Genomic DNA, 14847 nt, shown 5'->3' with positions numbered 1-14847 from the left:
GCTGTGCCTTTTCCTTTCTGCTCACTTCCTTTGCTCAGATGAAGGTGTGGGAGAGGAACATGGCTCCTATTCACACCCCAGAGGACAGCCCTCGTCTCTTTGACATGGTGCGCGTGAAGGACGAGAAGGTGCGGCCGGCTTTTTACTTTGCCCTGAGAGACACCCTGGTGGCCCAGGACATGGAGCAGGCCACGAGGATGGCCTTCCAGAAGGACAAGCGCTGGAGAGTGGTCACCCTGAAGGGACAGATCATTGAGATGGCGGGTGGGTGGCCAAATTTTTCTGCCTTATAGTTTACCCGGCTGATTTTTTTTTTTTTTCCTAGCATGCATACTTATGGCTCTTGCATGCATACTTTTGTGAAGACAATACATTCATAGATTCTATTTTTTAATCTCCAATTTGGTGTTTGCTGCACAGGAACCATGACTGGAGGAGGAAGAGTACTGAAGGGCAGGATGGGCTCCTCTATTGGGACTGAGGTCTCCCAGGAGGAGGTGATTATTCATTAGATGGCTTACAATAGAAAACTGGCCCTAATCAGTAAATATTCTGTGCTTTTAACTGTGTTTTTCTCTGTGTTTGATTTTTAAAAATTCATAAAAAAAATATATGAGATTCTAACTTCTTGTTACATATTTAGTGCAAAGTAAAGCTGCATTTACGCAACTCTGCCTGTTTTGCAGAAAAAGTTTTGCATATACTTCGTTTCAGCTGTTTAAAATATGTTATTAAAAATGACGTCTAGTGTTGGGCAGATTACATGCCTTGTATTATGAATTTAAAATCTAGTGCTGCGCTACGTGACCGTTTCAACATCACTAAAATCAAGTGATGCACATTGGTGTAAGACACCAGTTCAAAGCAGGATTGTCTAATGTGCAAGTAAATTTAGCAAGCGCAAGCAGTTTGCTCATCCACAAATAACCAGGAAGTGCGTGTTTGATAATGTTTGGCTTTTGAATGACAAATAAAATACTTGGCTCAAGAAAGGTCAAGGTAGGCTCTTTTAAACTACTTAAAGTCATTTAAATGCAGTAAAATATTTTGGAAATAATTTAAAAATTCATCAGTCCTGAATTAAATTTTCAGTATCACTGAAATTTTATTTTTTTTTCACTCTCAAAGGAGAACTTCCACTTTTTCCTCCAAATGGGTGCATTTATCTTCATAAATCATTCTAATTCTCTGCTATAAGATAACAGTATTGAAGATTTACCATAAGCACATTTCCAAGAAGTAATTCTAAGATACTGACTGAAAATAGACCCTGCTTCAGATTATCACCACATGAGGTATGAGAAGTGATGACATTCATGTGTTTTTTTGCAGCTTGACCTTATGGAGAGCAAGCTGAATGAGAAAGTGTCGAAGCTGCAGAGCTGCCAAGACAAAAAGCTGCAGCTAGAGGAGAACATTCAGCGCCTGCAGCCACAGCTCAGAGATATGAAGAACACCCTGGAAAAATACGCCAACAGCATGACTGTACGGCAAATACACATCATCCTTTTCATTCACTGTGTTTCTGTCTCACTCATTTGGGTGCATTGTGATCTACGTAAATAATAACCCCTGCGGTTCAAAGCCAATTATAAAATGTGAAAGTATTAACTAAAAAAACACTTTATTGTTAAAATGCCTGTGTGACTGAGTATTTCTCTTGTTTCCTTACTTCAGAGTCTAGCTGATCAGGAGACTCACTTGAAACTTCAGATCAAGGAACTTGAGGCCAACGTGCTGGCTGCTGCCCCAGACAAGGCCAAACAGAAACAGATGGAGAAGAGCCTGGACGCTTTCAAGAAAGGTACGGTCCTCCTGTAAACTGAAAAGAGAAACATTGTTAATTGTTAAATATGGCATTTACTCGAAGTCTGATCGAATGTTTAACTGACTTGTACTTTGTAGGGGGATATATACACTCCACATAATCAAATCTTGTCAAAATGTCTAACATTAATATTATTATTGTCTTTTATTGCTTCCTTCCTGTTCTGTCCCCCCCGTAACCCTCTTTTTCTCTCTCAGACTATGAAGCAGCATCCAGCAAGGCTGGGAAGGTGGAAAATGAGGTGAAAAGGCTCCACAACCTCATTGTAGACATCAATAGCCACAAGCTGAAGGCTCAGCAGGACAAGCTCGACAAGGTCAACAAGGAGCTGGACGACTGCTCCTCCACCATAACCAAGGCCAAAGTGGCCATAAAGACAGCTGACCGGTGAGGAAATAATGCATTTTTAGGCTCCATAATTACATGTTGTTTACATAATTTGTTTAAAGTCAGATGGATCAGCTATAATACAGTCTGTGCATTTGTTTGGTAAAGTGTCTGGTTTGTGTCAGGTCTGTGCATCACATATCAGTAGCATTAGCTTTCGTGAACTCTCACTAAACTCCTCTCGTCTTCCTCTACTTCTCATTGGTTTCTTCATGTTGTGGCTGTAGCAACCAAAATGAGCATCTAGTCATCAGTATGCGTAGCTGGAACATTAAGATTGATCATGTGGGCAGGACAGTCTGGCAGTCTGATGCAGCAAGATGACACTGGTGGCTGCATGTGACGTGGTTTGTTCAGCTGGAAAAGCTCGCCAGCCAAATGAGAACACAGCAGAGTTTATAAATAAAGACACACAAGCAGCCAATGTCAAAGTTCTTCCTACTTGTTAAATACAGCCTTGATGTATCTGAAGTCAGCTTTAGATTGTTGTTTTTACGCGAACATTACAGTTTTATCCATAAATGTAATGTTTTAATGGTGTCAATATGCAACTTCTTAGTGCAGAAGCATGCAGGAAAGACAAAAAGCCACAAGTTAAACAGATGAACATAGCAATGTTATAGATTTTATGTCTTAAAATATCTTGTTTTTCAGAGTCAGTTGTGGCTTCAGTGCAAGAAAATGTCTATGATGGGGGTTAACCACAGTAATATAATCACCTCTTTTCTCTAATGGCCAAGCTAATTTTCGATCCATGATTAATTTTTGCATGTTAGCATGCATCATCACACAAATGTTGTGTCTGTATTTCTGTTTATGCTGGATGATTTTGCAGGCATGCCATATTAATTTGATTGAGGGTCTGAGTGCAGCAGTGCAGGGATTCCTGTTAGCTGAGTATAGCAAGCTGTATTATGAGCCGCATCACATCACTGCTTCCCCATCATGCAGTCGCCTGAGAACAATAATGATTTAACACACACTGGACGTGCATTTAGTATGGGTGTTACAGTCTTGTTAGCAGACTTTTAGAAAACAATCTGAAGCCACAGCTATTTCTTCTAAGAGGATGTCTAATGTGTCTATGCATTTCAGCCACGTTTTTTCAGTCGTCTATCACATTTGTCTGACTGAATGAATACTATTCTGTTCTAATCAATTCAACTGTCACCGTGCTGAGATCCTTGTAACCACGTAGCTCTTCAGCAGCCACTTAATAAGTTTTGTTCTGCAAGACCAAACCTGACATCATCAGTAATTTTTCACTCGCCACTCAGACTGACAGATGCTAATACCTGTGTCCTCTGTCCTCTCTGTCTGCAGCAACCTGAAGAAGTGTGAAGAGAGTGTGAGTCGTGTGCAGGCTGAGCTGGAAGAGAATGAGAAGTCGATGGCCGAGCTCACAGAACAACTGAAGAAACTGGAGGATGAGGCCGGGGAGGTCATGAAGGCCTGTCAAGAGGCTGAGGTTGGCTCTTTATTTACTCTGTGTTTAGGGCTCATTGTTTTTGTTTCTTGCAGAATTTCACAGAAAAATGCCCAGTCATTTATTACCAGTATATCCAAATCTAGTAGTTTCCTGTTCCACGAGAAATTTTTGACGGCCGTTATCATATGTAAGAGGAGTACCTCTGTTTGTCTTGTCCTGTAGGCCGCACTTCCTGAGGTGCAGGAGCAGTATCAGGGGGTGCTGAAGGAGATAAAGGTTCTGCAGCAGCAGGAGCACGCTATGCAGGAGGAGTCCCTCAGTGTACGGCTGCGCATTGAACAGATCGAGACCACCATCACCGAACACAACAACAAGATCAAACACTGGCAGAAAGAGGTGGGTGAGGAGGGGCGTGCATGTGGATTCAAGCACAACTCTGGTTTTATTTTTGTAACTCTGTCGGCTGTCGGTTCTATAGGTAATGATAACATTGTACTCACCAAAGCAATAGTTATGGGAGCTCAGCCACATGACAGGAGAACAGAATATATCTTAATTGTCCACCAAGTGGAAAATAGTCTTAAGCTCACAAAACAAGACACAACCTAAAAAGCAGACAGTTAGTAAAAGAGACAGACAGGATCATTAAAAACAGTTCACGTCAGTGTCCGTCAGTGGCTTCAAACTCCGCAGTCTCTTTGTTGAGTTTAGAATAGCATTGGGATAAAGTTGCCAGAGGGGCTCTGTAGCACCTCCCAGGGCTCAAGGGGTGAAACTGGCTGAAGAACTATCTGTCAAAATCTATCCAAACAAAGAAATTCATTTTATGCTAATTCACTTCTGATGTTTTTTAAGTAGTCATTTCAGGGGCTTTAATTTGGCACTATTCTAATAGTTTAACTTATTTGTTCACTTGTTTGAATTGGCTGTTTATTAGAGTCCTGTTCATCTGATTGTATTTTACATTTTTAAATTTTGACTTGAAATGTTCTCTTAAAAAAAGGTGAAATAATTAAGATTTCAGATTTCTTTGTGTTTCTAAAATGAAGGTTGCCATTAAAGCAGGGCTTCCTTCTCTACTGTAAGTTATTACGAGTTATGTTTTTGACTGTCGTGTCTATGTTTTGACTAACCGTTATCTTCTTTATATTCTTTAGGCCACCAAGCTGTCCCTTCATACCATTGAGGGTCAGCCAGCAGAGGAACTCCCCGTACTGACTTCTGCAGAACTTGAAGAAATCTCCAATCCCAACGTCATTATCAACAAGATGATCACGTTAGAGACCAAATGTAGTCAGATGAAGCCCAACCTTGGCGCCATTGCTGAGTACAAGAAGAAGGTATGCACAAACATAAACAGGCATCACTCAGTCTAACTGCAGAGGTTTGCAAATGTTGTCATTTTAAATCTCACAGTCGTGAAATCCTGTTCAGAATTTATTAAAAGAAAACAAACAGTTTCAATGGTTGTCATGGTGTCTGTTTTCAGGAGGAGATGTACCTGCAGCGCGTGGCTCAGCTGGACGAGATCACTACGGAGAGAGACCAATTCAAACGTGGCTACGAGGACCTGCGCAAACAGCGCCTCAACGAGTTCATGACCGGATTCAACATGATCACGAACAAGCTGAAGGAAAACTACCAGATGCTCACACTGGGTGGCGACGCAGAGTTGGAGCTGGTGGACAGTTTAGACCCTTTCTCCGAGGGAATCATGTTCAGGTAAGAGAGGAGAAAAATAAACTGCCAGACAAAGCAAATCCAAATCCAATTGTTTGAGCTCTGATTTTCTGTCTCTCACTCCCTCTAGTGTGCGTCCTCCAAAGAAAAGCTGGAAAAAGATCTTTAACCTATCAGGTGGAGAGAAGACCCTCAGCTCCTTGGCTCTGGTGTTTGCTCTGCACCACTACAAACCCACACCGCTCTACTTCATGGATGAGATAGACGCTGCTCTGGATTTCAAGAACGTCTCCATTGTGGCCTGTTACATTTACGTGAGTATGAATTGTGTGTTAGTTACTAAGAGAAACTGCGTGCTGAAGTGTTGAAATTCTGGGTTTAAGATCTCTCTCACTTTCATGGTCAAAGTACAGTTTAGTAGGAAGGTGGTGTAATGTGTAAGTCTGGGGCTGCTGGTATTAACGCCGGATTAATGAGAAAGTTCAGATAAATCACCTGTTTTTGGGCGCTGGAGCAAAACAAAGTATTTAACTGTCGGCCTCCATGGTGCCCAGTATTTTTGTAGACTTTTGTGTAAATGTTTATTTCATTCTAAAGATTACAATTTGACAGCACTTCGTATAAAATACACTATAGAAGGCTCTACGTTTATACAGATATTTTTTGAATGGATATATTCCCTCTCTAATCTCTGATTAGACAAAAATTAAACAGGTGTTTCGAAAAGTCTTCAGTTTAGAAGTCATTTTAAAAAGATCTGTTTTAGTGACCTAAAACTGTGTTTGGGTAGAGGCAAGAGGCCAAAACGTAAAGGAAAATATCCAACATAAATATCTGTATTTGTGTAGGTTACAATTTGACAGCACCTCCACAGGAGCAGCACACAATATCAAACTCAGTTGAGACAAAAATCTAAATCTCTTCAGATCAGTAATTTCTCTCCCTTTTCCCTTATTTCTGTGCAGGAACAAACAAAGAACGCTCAGTTCATCATCATCTCTCTGAGGAACAACATGTTCGAGATCGCCGATCGTCTCATCGGCATCTACAAAACTCACAACACCACCAAAAGCGTGGGAATCAACCCCAAAACAATCGTGTTTAGAGAGCATGACGCTGTCACAGCTTAAACCTGAAGAAGCTCTGCTAACCGTAGAGGGCTGTCTTTGCTGTTTTACTGTCTTTATCACAACATGTAAATATGTTCTTTTCATTTCGTCCTTCGCAATGAAACGCTGCTACTCTTTATCATTCTTTTTACTTTTTACTATCTGAACCAATAAATGTTTTCTGACAAAAATCTTTTCCTTACACTGTAAATATACTTTGTTCAAGAAATAAGTAAACACATCTCAGGCACTCTGAAATGATTAGAGAAGTCCTGTAAAGTTATTTAAGTAACTTGTCCACAACATATTTGTTTTTGCAGAAAATTCAATTAAGTGTTTTGTGACTAGGCAAGCTGTAGATTCCCTAAAATTCTGCACCTCGTCTTAAGTATCTCAGTGATTAAAAAAAAAAAAAGAAGTTCCAATGGTCAACTTAAAAAGGCTGTATTTAAAATATATAAAACTGTATATTTAACTATTGCATGACCATCACAAACAGTTGTGTTTTGTTCTAATATGTGCACACTGGTGATGTTCTGCTGTGAGGTCATGTGATGGCTTGGACACCATATATGGTATTTTACACTTCAAAGACAATGAGCATCAGCACCACTTTGAGACATACTGCAACACGAATTGACTTGTAGCCCATTTTGTAGGTCATTTGAAAATGACCTACAAAATCTAAAAGCATTTAAGCAAATTTATTGACTTTTTAAAATACAGGAACTCTGAGAATAAGGTTAGAAAAATAGCAAAGAAGTACAGTTTGCATAACACCTGTGTAGATAATAATTGGGAGTGCAGCTTGATATATTGCATAATCAGGCTGGTGTTTCAGTGCGGATCTGCCCTTAAGATGTCTGCTTGAGCGAAACATTTGCAGGTTGCAAAATTGTTCTGGTGAAGCTTTTCGAAATGCTACATTTTTTCAAATAGACTAAAAAGCAGTGCAACACTATAAAAAGTGCTGGTGGAAATACAGTCCTTTATAATAAGGCGTGATGGTTTAAGGCACAGCAAGGGAGCCGCTCAGAGCTGTGCATCACCGCAACATGATCTCAGGTCCGCCGTGTGTCTGGTTCCACTCACCAGGCTCTAAAGTTCGCATACAGTCACTGTAAACAGTCTAGTGTAAGGAGATACATGTGCAGCTGTACTGACGTCCTGAGCTCGCCGAGGCAACGGGAAAGCCACTGAAATGTCCCACTGCATGATGGGAAAGATGACTTGAGTCTCCAGGCACCAAAACACCCTCCCACTTTGAATTTTGCAAACCTTAATTTGTTTGATTAGTGTTTGATATTATAAATGCTTATTAGTTAGGCAGTATGAACATACAACACAACTATAATAACACACTCCAAAGAGGAACATGACAATTCACTACGTAATAAGAATTATCGCCACATGGTAAGATGACTGTCCCCAGTTCAGTATTTGACCTAATGTCTCCTTCCGTTTCAGAGATAAGATGGTATGAGTGGCAAGAAAATTGATTTTGCAGAACATTATTTTGTCACATGAAGTTGACCTTTGACCTCTTGCATATAAAATGTCAGCACTTTCTCATTATTGAGTCCACATGAACGTTTGCGCTAAAAACTCCCTCAAGCCCTTCTTCATATATGGCCTTCACAAGAATGAGAAGAATGCAAGGTCACAGTGACCTTGATCTTTGAACATCATAATGTAATAAGTTCATTGTAAACCCTGAACAGATGTTTGTGTCAAATTTGAAGAAAATCCTGCCAGGTGTTCTTGAGATATTGAGTTCATGAAAATAAGACAGACAGAAGGTCACAGTGACCTTGACCTTTGACCACCCGAATGGAATCGGTTCATACTTGAGTCCAAGCAAGTGTTCGTGCTGAACTTGAAGAAATTCCCCCAAGGGGTCCTTGAGGTATCTTGTTGAGAATTGGACGGATGGACGACCCAAAACCATAATGCATCCAGCCACGGCTATCACCAGTGCAAAGGAATAAAAAGATTTACGGCTATGTAAACTGTGCTCAATTTTTTTTAAAGAATGAATATTCTGTGCAGCTTCCAAGCATGGAAAAAATAAAGTCATGACTATAGGTTGTCCAGGGAATCTTTAAAGTAAGGGTAAAGGGAAAAATCCACCCTTAAATTAACATTAACTACATGTAATGGTTATTTTTCATTACTGATAAGTTATTTCTACTCCATTTATTTTAGTTGCACATTTTTGTAATATTCAATTTCATGATGATCTTTTTCTTCTGTATCAATAAACCTGCTTTAAATGTTGATTTGTTTACTCATTGCCTGAATTGTTCTAAGACAATGGCAACAGAGTGAGGACGTGAGACATTCTCAGCCTCTAACTTCAAAACTGAGGGCTCCAGTTTGATGTGTTTCATTAGTGTGAGAGGAGAGATCTCCATCTTACTACAGTGGCCTCCATCGCTGTGTATGCAGACTCTGCAACGTCCCAGACAGATGTGATCAGTTCACTGCTCAGCCCGTGGATTAACTGACTGAACTGAGAGAGCAGAGAAAAACCGAGCGAAGCCCCTCCAACAGGGTTGTACCACAGCGCTGCCAGCAGCAGAAGCAGCCCCAGCAGCACCACAGAGAAAGTAGGCTGCAGCTCACACCACATGCTCTGCCCCCGACCGTCAGACTGATCCCTCCCAGCTTCAGCCTCCACTCCGCCACATCTGGCACAGTAGCGTACATTAGGGACAGGTGCTTCCTCCAGATTCCCAATGGTCACAGCAGGCCAGTGCTGCTGAAGGTGCTCTGCTGCCCGCGGGGTGACGGAGAGGTTTATCACTGAGGGCAAAGGAGTTTTAATAAACTCCTCCACCCTCTCTCTGAACAAACGCACCTGCTCCAGGAAGACCAGCGGCGAGTCCTCATCCTCGAGTGATGAACCCAAAGACACCAGGTCCAACTGTTCTTCCTGCAAGAGACATGACACTTATCAGGGTTTTACACACTCCTCAATGAGATGATTTCTGTTTTGTTGTTTTGGGGTTTTTTTTTAGATTTTTTAATCTAATACTTCAAGGTTTGGGATAGTTTTAGCCCCTTAGGCTCTGGGAACTTGTATTGGACATTTTTTAGACTAAATCAATAACAAATAAATTGTCACAGTTCTATATGCCACCATGTAAGACACACAAGTATTTTAGCCACAATTCAATGTTCAAGACCAATTTTCAACATCATAAAAAGCACTAATGTTAAAAAAAAAAAAAAATTATTTTATTTTTAGGCTATATTGGAATTTTAAATCTCCTCTAGACAACTGTAGACTACTAAACTACTAAATGTACTCAAGTTACAATTAAGTTAAATAAGGCAGCTACTGTCATAGCAAACACATATTAAATACTTTTCTTATGAAGTTAAAGTCTTGTTGCAATTGAATAAATCGAAAAAGAATCACGAGAGCTTTCATTTTGAAGCATCTGGCACATTGCGGACCTGAAGTGTTGATGTGAGCTTGAAGCTTCTGATCAACAGTTAATTGTTAGCAGTCAGCAGAAAATTAAACTGCTGCTGCACCTTTAAATGTGAGGAATAATGTGCTGTGAGCTGGAAACAAACCAGCATCTCTTAAGTTCATCTATTAATATTTGCAAGTCGCACTAGTGCTTCATAGTTGCAAAATGCGACTGGTTACAGTCTGGAGTTCTGCAGATATAAAAACACATGCATCTGTGACATTTAATGTTTGTGAGTCTGTGTGTGTGTGTGTACATGAGAGGGAGCAAGCCATAGGAGAGAGAGAACTGAAACGCCGAAGCATATCTTATACCAGTGGCTTAAAAAAATAACGTGACCATTTACTCGATGCACACAACATAGCCATTTCTAATATCCCAAGTTGAACAAGGTATATCAAGTACATTTGATATATTAAATATCCTTACATCCAAGTCGTAACTAATCAGGCAAACTCAGATTTCTCTAATACATCATCCCTGGCACTAAATAATTTCAAGGTGCCTGAAGACCAAATAAATATGGACGTGTAACGACAGCCAAAGTCCATCATTGACGGTAGCTAAATCCAAATTCAAAAGACAAAATATTAAATTGTCAATGCACAGTATTTTACTCTCACACAAAACTATGTCTGAAAGCACACAACTCTCTGAGTTATATGGCATGAATGCAGCATGAGGTAGTGATGGGCGAAAATGAACTGATCTTCTTCTTTTTTTTTCAGTATTGGCTCCTGCAGTGTGTACTCCATAGTGACCACACACTGCATCTCAAGTTCAACTGAAATCTGGTTGGAAAAATGTGCAGTTTACTGTAATTACCTTTCCATGTAGCTGGTGATCCAGGTAACTAGTTTGTGCACTAAAAGGATGGTAGACAGTCACTGATGTGTGATGATGAAGTGTGCTTTGATTTGATGTGAATCAGCCATGAAACACACCTGTAGGAGCTTCACTCTGTCGTTGAGTGGGTCGTAGGTTCGGGACAGCTCTGCTTCAGCTTGATCCAGAGCCTCCAGGCAGGCGTGTCTCTTCCTGGCCAGCACGGCCTCCAGATTCTGAAAAAACTGATTGACCTCCTGTCGGTCCTGGCTCAGCACATCCTCGCAGCGGGCCTTCTCCTGCTCCAGCTGCTCCCCCAGCTCACACAACTGACAGGAGGATAGAGGGAGCGGGCAGTCAGCACGGGAACATTTCTATCAATATGTTTAGTTAACCCTTTCGTCATCTTAGGGGTCAAAAATGACCCACCACTATGTTTAAGTGCATAAAAAAACCTAAATGACCCAACATGAGAATAAGTGAAACATTGCATGGTACAACCAAAGGGTAAAAATCTCATCTTAGGGGTCATTTTTTACCCAACAGTTATAAAAATCATTTTCATACCACAAAAACCACACACACACACACTTGCATACTGTCCTATTATGTTGCTAGATATTGTTTCCCTATAATAACATGCATTCAAAACTACATTTTGCACATCTTTTCTACTACCCTAGGCTATAAAAGTTATATACAGTATCTTGCCAAAAAAATATGTTTACACCCATGCAGTACTTAACCTTAATGATAATAATAATAATAACCCTCTACTTTAGTAAAGAAAACCATTAGGACATGTGTTGTAATGGAAGTGAGTGGATTCCTCTGATTAAATGCAGATCTTTCTGCACTGTGAAGAGGAAAAACCTAGATATTCACAAAGTTTGTGATGAATGACAGGTTGTTTTTTCATGCAAACTAGATCTGGGGTATAAAATTCAATCAAGGTGCTCTAATTTAGGGTATTAAGGTGGGTCTTTTTTGACCCTCAGGACAAGCAGAATATACAAAACGTTAGGACAGCACAAGGGTTAAACAGATACCATTTTTCAGAGCATCTTTTCTACATGAATTTCTCCAAGATCAAGCAGTAGTCATAGTAACAGGTTTCCCAACCTGTGCCCATTTCTGCTCAGAGAGTCTGGCCAGCAGCTGCGATGGGGTCTGTTTTTCTCTGATGTATGCCGCCTGCAGGTCGTCTATGACATGGCCCCGGTGCTGCCCGATAGTCAGACACAGCCCACAGATCAACTGATGATCCTGGACGCAGTAAATGTTCAGAAGATGCCTGTGGTGCTCCTTACAGGAGGGGGGGCGTGGTGCACTGTCACTCTGGTACTGAAACAGGAAGACACAAGACAGATGAGGACAAACTGCAAAGTATCATAAGCAATAAGAAAATATTTGACTGACAGACAGCCAAAGGGTAAATGTTTCAGTCCCTACTCTCTCTATGATGGCTTGCAGAGATATGTTGGTAGGCAGAGCATCTACGCCCATCGGGGGCAGCTCCACCACGCTGCGGCAGTTGGGGCATTTTAGCGGCAGACGTAGCGGCCGCCAGATGGAATAGTTGTTAGACACCTGGAGTAGGTTGTCCAGACAGGACTTGCAGAAGGTGTGTGAGCAGGGCAGTATTCGCGGATCAGAGAACAGAGTGTAGCACACGGAGCATGTCAGGTCCTCCTCTAGGTTGTCCATGGTGGAGAGGGGAAGAAGATCTGGCAGGACAGCAGGATGGATGAAAAGCTGCGTGCTGCACCTGTTCAGCAAAGCACAATCACTTGCTGCAGCTGTAAAGTGAACAGAACCTGGTGAAGTTTAACTACTTTGACCATCAATTGTTTTGTTCATTTTAAAAGCAACAGTTGGAGGTTCCAACTTCTCAAATGTGTGATGACTCGAAACTTTTTCTGTCATATATGACAGTTAATTGAATACATTTGGGGGTTTGTACTGCTGATCAGATATAAAAAAAGACATCTGAAAAGGAAAATTAGGCATTGTCCCAATTTTCTGACATTTTATAGACACGGTGATTAATTGAGAAACTGTTCATGAGGCATTCACCGCACTTGGGCGCAGCATTTTCATAGCTGTGTGAAACCCATTTTTCATTACCAACTACAGTCCTCCAGTCCCTGACTGTCAGTGCACTGGTGTTAAACAGTCATACCTCTTTTCCATCAGCATGGAACCAGCTCCATTCTGGTTCTCGCAAATAATTTTCAAGCGTTCAGAGCGTTTTGACCAAAAATAACTTGATTCAGAACCTGAAAAGCTGGTTCTCAGATGGAACCAAAAATAGCACCTTTTTTCTTGACCTGAAGTGCAAACCATGATGACATAAGTAGGCGTGTCATATTCTACGGGTTGGCAAATAAATGGAGAAAGCAACAATGGAGAAATCAAGTCAGAAAAAAGAGCATGGATTGGTCTCATTACTTGATTGGTCTCATGAAGGGAAAACACCAATATTAGAAAACCTTCTCAGCATAATGCAGTCCAGAACAACCACTGTGGCCCCAATGCTAAAACAATTAATTTCATTAAAAATTTTTGACAGTGTCAGAAAAAAACAGAACATCATAGGCATCATAAAAGCAGACTTTGCGTCGGTGCATTTCTATTGGACTGCATTAGATTAATGAATGAGTGCCTCCCTATTAATAACATGAGGTTTAACACCATGGATTGCCTCATCAAAATAAGTCCAAACATCTGGTACTGAAAAACAAGAGAACTGCCAAAAAAAACGGCTCAGGCCATATTAAAGGATCGGTTATGCTTTGGTGTGTTTGTGTGTGTGTGTGTGTGTGTGTGTGTGTACGGGCTCTCTCCTCTAGTTACAGCTCGCACCGCAGTGACAATAGGAGGCTTTCTGCCAGCACCCACCCAGTCCCAACACACATACACAGACACACACTTTGTTGTCAGGACAGGCTGTTCAGTTGAGCACCTAACCCTCAAAACCTGATCCATTTATGGAGTCAAACGGCAGCCGAAATGCACAGGTTTAAACAAGCAACAGGTGTTTGACTGGGGCCCAATTAATTTTAGCCATATCCACATGTGTTATGGGCACTGTCAAAAATTGTTTTGTTTTTTTTCATACATTTTACTGTGACCTGTCCATTATTTCAAGACGAACAGGTTGTTCACAGTTAGGGAACAACTTGTTATGAGGGGGAAGGTGTGGTGCAAAAAGGAGAGGCATGTCAAATAATTTTCAAGCAATTGTTAGGGACTTATGTTTTTTATTTTGACTGAGGGGAGGAGCATACAGCTTTAAATGGCTGTATTTTGTATTTATCAGAACCACATAACCCACATTTGGATTTTAAAAGCATGCTCTCTTAAAAAATCTCCAAAATAACATAATTTATCATAACCACACACTTGGAAATAGGTTATTTATGACGGAGTGAATACCGAAATACGAAAATACCGTACAAAAAAAGTGTAAAAGATGTGCAAAAAAAAAAATGTGTAAGATCCAAGCCAAACCCCAGCCACCGTCCCTAACAGCTGTTCTGCTGGGGCCCAATCAATGTTGTCAGTTAATTCATGTTAGCCAAATTCACCTGTATAATGGGTGCTTTTTAGAAATGGCTTTTTTACATTTCTTCAGGGTAACCACACCCTTTCTTTCACAAGACGAGAGTAAACTCGGTGACACATCAAACAACTAGGAAATGTCCAAGTGATAAACTGTCGTTTTTATCTTATAGTTTAACTAACTTGGCACGTTAAATACCGTTAGCTAAATAATAGTTGTCGCGGCTACTTTCTCAGCAAATAACCAGTCATTTGCTTCGCTTAAGTCACACAACGTACGCACTTTTAAAAAGATGTTTTGAGAGAGAAATCATTAGTTTATAGAAACTCACCGTCTTTGTATACAGTCTATAGTCTGCTGGGAGGGAGCAGCCCGGAGAAAAGTGAGTCCAAAACAGAGCTTTCATTTCCTGTTCCTTCTCGTGCACCCTTCAAGTGTTCTCAGTAAAACCTTTCGAAGACGTTCAAATGCTTGTGTGTAAAATACAAAACAAATGTAAACGTGTTTTGCGACACACATGTAGTCCAACTGCGTAACGGTTT

The 14847-nt window shown here is 40.7% G+C and overlaps 2 protein-coding genes across 7 annotated transcripts in view; one reads left to right on the top strand and one right to left on the bottom strand.

The window, feature by feature from the left end:
- The window catches only part of smc4 (structural maintenance of chromosomes 4), a 19787-nt gene extending 13163 nt beyond the window's left edge, over positions 1-6624 (top strand). For both annotated transcript variants that reach the window (XM_042486105.2, XM_042486109.2), the window contains 11 exons: positions 39-264; positions 421-497; positions 1333-1485; positions 1678-1804; positions 2026-2215; positions 3539-3683; positions 3867-4040; positions 4802-4984; positions 5134-5366; positions 5455-5638; positions 6290-6624. In XM_042486105.2, the coding sequence (XP_042342039.2) occupies positions 39-264; positions 421-497; positions 1333-1485; positions 1678-1804; positions 2026-2215; positions 3539-3683; positions 3867-4040; positions 4802-4984; positions 5134-5366; positions 5455-5638; positions 6290-6454 (1857 nt within the window). In that variant the 3' untranslated portion in view covers positions 6455-6624. The remainder of the gene's footprint in view (positions 1-38; positions 265-420; positions 498-1332; positions 1486-1677; positions 1805-2025; positions 2216-3538; positions 3684-3866; positions 4041-4801; positions 4985-5133; positions 5367-5454; positions 5639-6289) is intronic.
- Positions 1697-14847, bottom strand: trim59 (tripartite motif containing 59). Of its 5 annotated transcripts, none has more exons than XM_088078990.1 (6): positions 14637-14845; positions 12193-12508; positions 11863-12084; positions 10860-11069; positions 9294-9368; positions 1697-1822 (listed from the first exon to the last, which is right to left on the bottom strand). In XM_088078990.1, the coding sequence occupies exons 2-6, from the start codon at positions 12445-12447 to the stop codon at positions 1796-1798; spliced, it is 789 nt and encodes a 262-aa protein (XP_087935116.1). In that variant the 5' UTR covers positions 12448-12508; positions 14637-14845; the 3' UTR covers positions 1697-1795. The 5 variants fall into 5 exon arrangements, with proteins under 5 accessions (XP_087935116.1, XP_087935114.1, XP_042342045.2 ...); XM_088078989.1 differs by lacking the exon at positions 1697-1822 and adding an exon at positions 9030-9205 and having other exon boundaries at positions 14637-14846; XM_088078988.1 differs by lacking the exon at positions 1697-1822 and having other exon boundaries at positions 7075-9368; positions 12193-12467; positions 14637-14847.

This window comes from Plectropomus leopardus, chromosome 6 (assembly GCF_026936395.1).
Source record: "Plectropomus leopardus strain MGB_pleo_1.0 chromosome 6, ASM2693639v1, whole genome shotgun sequence".
Lineage (NCBI taxonomy): Eukaryota > Metazoa > Chordata > Actinopteri > Perciformes > Serranidae > Plectropomus > Plectropomus leopardus.
This window is presented reverse-complemented; position numbering and strand designations above follow the sequence as displayed.

What these genes read in the sequence shown, in the direction of transcription:
- trim59 (XM_088078988.1), bottom strand. Translation starts at nt 12,447, where the DNA reads ATGGACAACCTAGAGGAGGACCTGACATGCTCCGTGTGCTACACTCTG. An exon ending in TGCAAGCCATCATAGAGAGA is followed by an intron (nt 12,085 to 12,192) that starts GTAGGGACTGAA and finishes TTCCTGTTTCAG; the next exon opens with TACCAGAGTGACAGTGCACC. An exon ending in ACAGAGTGAAGCTCCTACAG is followed by an intron (nt 9,369 to 10,859) that starts GTGTGTTTCATG and finishes TGTCTCTTGCAG; the next exon opens with GAAGAACAGTTGGACCTGGT.